The sequence below is a fragment of the Juglans microcarpa x Juglans regia genome, chromosome 5S (assembly GCF_004785595.1).
Source record: "Juglans microcarpa x Juglans regia isolate MS1-56 chromosome 5S, Jm3101_v1.0, whole genome shotgun sequence".
Taxonomy (NCBI): Eukaryota; Viridiplantae; Streptophyta; class Magnoliopsida; order Fagales; family Juglandaceae; genus Juglans; species Juglans microcarpa x Juglans regia.
In genome coordinates, this window is record NC_054603.1 from 10,145,612 (window position 1) to 10,154,180 (window position 8,569).

General features: G+C 33.6%; 1 protein-coding gene across 1 annotated transcript; it reads left to right on the top strand.

Annotated features, from left to right (window-relative positions):
* The first annotated feature begins 5,692 nt into the window (after positions 1-5,692).
* On the top strand, positions 5,693-7,570 carry LOC121266907 (glucan endo-1,3-beta-glucosidase 14-like). Its single transcript, XM_041170758.1, has 3 exons — positions 5,693-5,977; positions 6,093-7,144; positions 7,331-7,570. Exons 1-3 carry the CDS (start codon positions 5,908-5,910, stop codon positions 7,415-7,417), a joined length of 1,209 nt encoding a protein of 402 aa, XP_041026692.1. The 5' UTR covers positions 5,693-5,907; the 3' UTR covers positions 7,418-7,570.
* The last annotated feature ends 999 nt before the right edge of the window (positions 7,571-8,569 follow it).

Here is an 8,569-nt window from a genome sequence, read left to right on the forward strand (position 1 = left end):
AAGTTGAGATGAGATGAGTTGAGATGAAAGTTGAAAGTTAAATAAAATCCTGTTATAATATTACTTTTTAATATTATTTTTGTTTTGAGATTTAAAAAAATTGAATTATTTATTGTATTTTGTTTGAAAATTATAATAATTAAATGAGATGAAATAAAATGAGTTAAAATGATTTTGATATCCAAAGAACGCCCAAGTCAATCATTAGATAGAGTGCTATATATAAGTTTCGCTTAGTAAAAATAATTATTTTGTTTAAATTATAAAAAATTCTAAAATAATAACTATTTATAGTCTACAACGTAAGAGCATTGACATTGATCTAGTTAAAGTCATATCCAAAATTTAGTTAAAAGTACATGTTTTGCATAAAATCAAAACTATTCAAGATATAACCCCACATTGAATTAACCAAAATAATAATATAATAATATTATGTTTTAATAATAATATTTATTTTGTATTTTTTTTATATTTTACAATTATACTAATCATATGTTAATTTAATAATTTAACTTTTAGTTAATTTATTATTTTTTAACTATTTTTTTTTCTCAACTTAATTATATAATACAAACTACATCTATATATATAATCAAATACGAGAGATGGAGGGTGAAAAAAAGAGGAGGGTTAGAGCAGAAAAAATTTTGAAATAAAAAATTTCTTTCGGTCATAAACAGCAACTCACTAAACTTGAAAAAGAGTTTGAGCTTAAAAATAAAATTAAGGAGTTTTGACTATTTTAATACAAATCATTTCAATTATAATTAGATAAAATTTAAAGATACACTGACATTTGATTACCTCCGTACGAGTGCTGATAATTTTATAGCTTGAGACTATTTATTATATCATCAGAAAATCCACATCCCCATAACCAATAACCACCTTGCTTTTCACTTTTTTCCAGTTGGCTTGTCTAATCATGACATGCATCGACCAGCTGTGTTACAAGCTGCATGACGTAAGGAATTCTTTGGTCCCCTTCTAATAAAGGACTCAAGTACGGTGTAATGGTTTTTCGACATAGTAATAATATGTACACAATATATTTGATAATAAGTTATAAAATAAATATATTTTTATAAAATATATTATTTTTATAAGATATTTTATAAAAATACCTCTTATTTAAAATATAATTATATAAAATATTATAAAAAATATTATGTATAGAGTCGGGCTAGTCTGCAGTCCAGAATAGTTCGCTCCACTTGATCGATAGTGTATTTTATAAGTTTTTTTATTTATTTTTCTATTCATATTTTTTAATATATTTAAATATTTTTAAAAAATAAAAAAAATATATCAATATATTAAAATCACTTTCTTAATCATTAAGTAAATTTTTTTTTTCGAACGGTCAAGTTGAGTGGTCACATTTGGTGGACAAACTAACTTTTCCATTTTATATGTATAAGTTATTTTCTCTTAAAAAAGGAGTCGGTGATTGTAACATTTTCTAGCCCATTCGAGGCCTAGAAAATAGTTTCTAGCTTTGAGAAAACACCCATATATATCTATCTATTTGCGCTCAATCTCGACGATCGATCTTTTAGCCAAATTAAACCCTCATGCCATGCATGCACGTGAAGTACTAGTACCGCATGCACATACTTTCGACCCTTTATCTTTCCATGCACAATGCTTCTTTTAACACCAAAATGTCTAAGAAAAAGCATGTTTGTTCTTTATAACAAGATCACTTCTTTTATGGATATCTCTTATTTTGATATCATGCATACATATATAAGTCCATTTTATTGGATGGAGAAAGGTAAAAATAGTATTGATCACCAGCTGTGGAATATTGATGATATATATTCTTTTAATTCATTATTTTGTGACCCTGCTCTGAGAGAGAGAGAGAGAGAGAGAGAGAGAATGAATGGGTATGAGTTGGGGTTTTAATCAAAGGATAACCTTTTGTAAGGTAAGGATAGCTTTGCTTACCTTACAAAAGGATAACCGGTGAGAGATAACATGCATGGCCGGGGTGATGCCACTCATGAATGGCTAGCAAAGGGGCCGGGTGAGTTTCAGTGCAACTTGTTTCAGTTGCAGATTAATAAAGACCATGCATGTGTTGGGTTTGCTCCTTTGGAGTCCCACATTGGTGGGAGAGAATTGAGGAGCAGGCCTCAAGGCCTATAAATAGGGTACTTGACCTCTTAGTTAATTACACCAAGTCATAAGCTTAATTAATAACTTGTGACTCTAAGAAAAGTCCTCTATTAGCTTTTTCTTGTAAAAAGGAAAGAGGTGAGAGTTAAAGTTTTACTAATGGGAAAACTTTGTGGGTGTCATTTGGGGTGAGGAGAAAAATTGTGTGATTGTAATAATTTTTCACATAGTGTATTTTCTTCTCTGGGTCTGGTAGTTTTTCTCCTGTTTTTGAGAGTTTCCACGTAAATTCTTGTGTTGTTATTATTTCTCTGGTTTTCTTCATATTTCACCAAAAAGTGGATCCTGGGGGTGAATTTGGTAGGTTCAAATTCCTAACAAGTAGTATCAGAGCCACTAGGTTCTTTTTGGTGGGTGGAGTTTTGGTGTGGTGGTGTGGATACGTACAGTCTAAGGAGGTTCTGTCTAGGAGATTGGTATTTAAGTGGTCCAGTGTGACCCTCCAATCTTTCCTGGGAACCTTGAAGTTCTGTCTAGGAAAGAATAATCTTTCCTGGGAACTTACTTAGTGAGTACCATTCATTTCTACAGTAAAATTCATCGAGGCAATGTCAGGAAGTAAGACTTCAAATTCTATCAGATATGAGGTGGAGAAATTTGATGGGAGAATCAATTTTGGCTTGTGGCAAGTTCAAGTCAAGGATATTTTGATTCAATCAGGATTACACAAGGCGTTGAAGGGCAGACCAATCCCTGAAGTCAGCAGTGATACTAGCGTGACTGATGAAACAAAGAGCAGATTTGTAATGAGCGATGAAGATTGGGAAGATCTGGATTTGAGAGCAGCAAGTGCGATACGTCTGTGCTTGGCCAAGATTGTTCTTGCAAATATTCATGGAATATCTACGGCAAAAGACTCTAGGAAAAGCTCGAAGAGTTGTATCAAACAAAGGGCGTCTCAAATCGGGTGTACCTGAAGGAGCCATTTAGTTTCATTGCTGTGGAGCATGGCTGTGGGACCAGCCAAAGTCGCAAGGTGGAGATTGTTGGGTTTGCTCCTTTGAAGTCCCACATCGGTGGGAGAGAATTGAGGAGCAGGCCTCAAGGCCTATAAATAGGGTGCTTGGCCTCTTAGTTAATTACACTAAGTCATAAGCTTAATTAGTAACTTGTGACTCTAAGAAAAGTCCTCTATTAGCTTTTTCTTGTAAAAATGAAAGATGTGAGAGTTAAAGTTTTACTAGTGGGAAAGCTTTGTGGGTGTCATTTGAGGTGAGGAGAAAAATTGTGTGATTGTAATAATTTTTCACATAGTGTATTTTCTTCTCTGGGTCTGGTAGTTTTTCTCCTGTTTTTGGAAGTTTCCACGTAAATTCTTGTGTTGTTATTATTTCTCTGGTTTTCTTCATATTTCACCAAAAAGTAGATCCTGGGGATGAATTTGGTAGGTTCAAATTCCTAATAGCATGCAGGTCCACTTATTAACAGTACCCTTGATTTGTACCGATTCAGAGCAGCTCTAAATTAGAACAGGTTGTAGAAATAATATCTATAAAGAAGGAAAAATCCAACTTTTTTCCCCTTCAAATTATCACTCATTTTATATATAAATTACCAGCAATTGCAACTTAATTATCTTTACAAAAAATTTTAAAGGAAATGATAATTGCAGTCATGAGTATACAAGCGTCGAGCAATTACTTTAAAAAAAATGAATAAATAAAAAACTCACATAAAAAGAAAATTAATTTTTTAATAGTAGATCTCATTTTTTTTCAAAGAGACTACACGGCTTTTGTGCATTCTACGATTGTATGTAGCATTATTCAAATCCTAAAGTACTTGTATTTCGAATTGTGGGTACGTACGTACGAAAGTTTAATTAAAGAGTAGTGATAAACACACAACACTTTTTACAACACATGTTATAAAATAAGGATATTTTTGTAAAATTATGTTAGTTTTATAAGGTATTTTACAAAAATATCATTCATTTTAAAATATTATTGTATAAAGTGTTTTGTTTTTATCATTTTTCTTAATTAAATTCTAGCTTGTAGTTCAATGGCCGTACTTGCGAACATGAATTACACTAATTACTAGACCCATAAACATTACCCAATAAAGAATAAATATATATATATATATATATTAATATGCACAGATCTGATCTTTACATCGTTTTCCTTCCTTTCTTTTTCTTTTTTCTTTTTCTGTCTTTTTCGCTACGTGCTTTATATCTTGCTAGAAGAACATCTGTTCTACAGTTTATAATGCTTGTGCTTTCGGTGTTTAATTAATTGTGGTTGCAGTCAGCGTCGACGCCACTCAAGATTACGGGCAATACGCATCATGAGGCTGACTATAAGCTGCTAGCTGCATGAGGTTGATGATCTGTTCATGAATATTGATAATTTTCCGAGTTGCCTCAAAGCAGAGATCGTCATGAGGCTGACTAGCTAGGGGTACTACTGCATACCACGATCTCTTTCTCAAAGGATATTTGCGAATTCAAAAAAGAAAATGAACTTTTTTTTTCCCCCCTCATTTCCAATCTCTTAAAAAAGTAGCACTAATTACTGTTTTTCATAAAGAGCCAGATAGAGATAAAAGAAATTTTCTTTTGAACAAAGAGCTAAAAGAAATATTCATGGGTTATCTTCTCTTAATTATGTCTTTTCATTTCCGTAGTTCAAAAGAAACAATGTTTTTGCTTTCTAAATTTAATACATTAATATTTGTTTGTGCACATATATATACTTTTCCAAGCTTTGAAAAGTATGGTACATACGGTATTGGGGCGGCAGAAAGAACCTATTGTCACAGTAACTTATAAAAGGAAAAGCAGGAAAGATATTTTACAGGTAATTACAGCTTGCTTACATGACGACCATGCTAGCTATTGCTTAGTGTATTCTTCTTTTTTTTTTTTTCTTTTTTTTTTTTTTTTTTTTTTTTCTAAACAAGCATATTATATATATATATATATATATATATATATATATATATTATATATATGAAATAGTTACAAGATATAAGCTGAGTCAAATAGCATTGAAAGGGAAACAATGAGAGGAGAAAGAACAATTCAATGCCATGATAAATGTTTTCCGACTGACCGTCAGCTCAATTTCCTATTAAATAATAAAAGCAAGGTAGCTAGTAATATTATAGAATAATATTAAGTTCCAAATCTGGTTAGTTAGTGCTGCCCGAAAATAGCCAAAACATGAAGTGGAAAGCTGATCTCTTAATTATCATTAGGGTTAAACAATGTTTTTCCTTAATTGGCTTAAATTTTGGGATACCCTGCTTTTGCTAATATAGATAGTACTTGATCATCTCCTTGGCCGGTTAATTAACATTTAATTAATTACCAATTAGTGGGATTTCCCTTTGCTTTAGTATGAAGCAAGTGGTCGGGGTATTATGATCAGAAAATAATTGGAAGTTGGAGTATTGGGTTGGAAGATGACAACCCCAGATGAAAAGAAGACATTTTTAAGGTGAAGAAGGTTGGAAACCTTTTCAAGTCATTTAAAACCTCTTAAGAGGTAAGCGCCAAAGGCCCAAAGCTAGCCAACATTGACAAGCTAGGCAAGCTGAAGCCTAAAACCGTACGTTAAAGTTTAAACCCTCCAAAACAGAGTACTTCAAACAAGAAAAGAAAGGAATTCATAGCAGCATATATACCTATCTCTCTAGATCCCAAAGGCTTCTCTTTCTCAGCTTAATATTCTTCGATCTCTCTCTGATCTCTCAAGCACACACGCTCACATAATGGCAGATTTTAGTAGTAGAATGACCGTGAGCTATTTTTTTATCATATTTTCTCTGATCTACTTCTCAGGTACGTACCATAGGTCTTTGCTTTTTTTTTTTTTGGTCGAGTTTTTTCTGTGTTGTATATGTATTTCCTAGTACTGAATTCGCCGTTGTTGTTCTCATTGCTTTTGTTTATACAGGCTTTGGAGGTCTTCGAGGGATCACAGCACTTGGAATCAACTATGGTCAAGTGGGAGATAATTTGTTATCACCCCAGAAAGTCCTCCATCTTTTAAGCTCCCTTAGGCTAACAAAAGCAAGAATCTACGACACCAATCCTCAAATATTGACGTCATTCGCCAACTCCAACATAGAACTCATTGTCACAGTCGAAAACGAAATGCTAGCTCAGTTGATCTACCCACAACAAGCCCTTCAGTGGGTAAGCACCCATATCAAGCCTTACTTTCCTGCTACAAGAATCACCGGAATAGCAGTCGGAAACGAAATATTCTCGGGCGACGACACAACTCTAATGGCGTATCTTGTTCCAGCCATGGTCAGTATTCATGGTGCTCTAGTTCAATTAGGTCTAGACTCACACATTCAAGTCTCGACACCCAGTTCTCTTGCTGTTCTTGCCGAGTCATATCCACCTTCGGTCGGAAGTTTCAAAAGCGAAGTCTACGCCACCATGTCTCAAGTACTAAAGTTCTTGGCAAGCACCAAATCACCCTTTTGGATCAATGCCTATCCATATTTTGCATATAAGGATGACCCAGAAAGAATTTCTCTGGACTACGTTCTTTTCAATCCTAATTCAGGAATGGTCGATCCTTATACCAAGCTGCACTATGACAACATGCTCTATGCTCAGGTAGATGCAGTCATTTTTGCTATTGCTAGGATGGGTTATGACGGAATAGAGGTTAGAGTCTCTGAAACTGGTTGGCCATCAAAAGGGGACCTCAATGAAGTTGGCGCCACGATAGAGAATGCTGCTGTTTACAACAGGAACTTGCTGAGAAGGCAACTGCAGAATGAAGGGACACCTTTGAGGCCTAACATAAGGATTGAAGTTTATCTTTTTGCTTTGTTCAATGAGGATTTGAAGCCAGGACCAACTTCAGAAAGGAATTATGGTCTGTATCAACCAGATGGAACCATGTGTTACAATGTAGGACTCTCTACCTTATCAAGCACTTCCTCAACTTCAACAACTTCCATTTCTCTTACTTCCTCTGCCACAAAGGTAAAGCCGTGATGTAATATTTCTTCTCGAGCGATCAGTCAAATATATTTAATTTTATTGGCTTAAAAAAGGAAATTGTGTATATATATATAGCAATAGGAAAAGAACTGTATATCATCAATGTAATGATCATCATATATGACCATTTTTTTATCCCCTCTTTAAATGGAATTTACTGTGAAACAGGCTGCAAAAATGGAAAATCAAAGCTTGGTGTACTCGATGATTGTGTATTTGCTGACCTTCCAAGTTTTGATGAGAAGACAAACTTAAGCAAATGGATCAAGTTGATCATGATATTGTAAATACGTACCCCCTTTTTTTTTTTGGGAAAGAAAAAATTAGGGCTTTCGCTTAGCTATGGGTCTTTTTGCATTACCTCTAGTACTCGCAAAATAGAATCTCAACTATAAACACCAGCTTAAGTATCATTAATAATATTAAAGGTAATCAATTAACCTGTTTCTAGCAACTTTCCAAAATTGAAATGTATATCGAAAATAGGTCTCAAATCAATTTATAATCAATACCAACCTCACAATCAGTTGTCACATCCTCTAGGACTAACAAGAAGTGATCATGATCTTATGTGTGGTGGATATGGCCGGAATGGGATAAACCGGCCATCCTTTCTAAATTTATTGTCATATATAGTGGAATATCGATCATGTATATGATGATCAAGACTTATCCAACTTTTGTCATTTTACTACGATGTTTGTGCATGTACAAATGCTATTGAGAAAAATCTTAATTTATCATATACAAGGGATTCACCTCTCGATCTTCTTTGTCATCATATGCGTGTGAATATTTCTTGAGTTTTGCTTAATTTTCCTCCTCTCTTTCGAGAAAATCAAATAGCATACATACATATATATATATATATATATATATATATATACGTATGGATGTATGTATGAATGGGAAAGGTGAAGCTAGCTTTCTTGTTTTTATTATCCGCAAGCGGACAATGCAGCTAGTGGCCGGGGTGGCACAGCTTTATTCCCCTGGCCGAAATAACCGTCAGCATTAGTCATTGCCAAGTTGCCAACCTTTTTGTAATGGAGCTTTAATTATTAGCTTTTCTTTTCTGTATATTTGACATATGCATGTGTGTCTATATATATATATATATATATATATACACATATATAATATAAAACATCGATCAGACAATGTACGTACGTAAGCTCGATCGGCCTTAGAAGTTAGAACTGGACCGATCATGAGAATTGGTCTACATGTTTGATATCAGGCAACGTGGTGATGCACATGCTGCCCAAGAATTATACGGGACTACCCCACTCAAGAAATTAATTAAAGAATCAACTTTGAGGGAAATCAAGGTCATTACAAGAAAAGTATTGTTTATTTGTGATAAGTTATTTTTAACGAAAATGATTATTTTTTTATCAAAATGAG

Bases quoted from the DNA above. Each gene is read 5' to 3' on its own strand.
- LOC121266907 (XM_041170758.1), top strand. From the start codon at position 5,908: ATGGCAGATTTTAGTAGTAGAATGACCGTGAGCTATTTTTTTATCATA. The intron at 5,978-6,092 runs GTACGTACCATA...TTGTTTATACAG, and splicing joins TTCTCTGATCTACTTCTCAG to GCTTTGGAGGTCTTCGAGGG. The intron at 7,145-7,330 runs GTAAAGCCGTGA...ACTGTGAAACAG, and splicing joins TTACTTCCTCTGCCACAAAG to GCTGCAAAAATGGAAAATCA.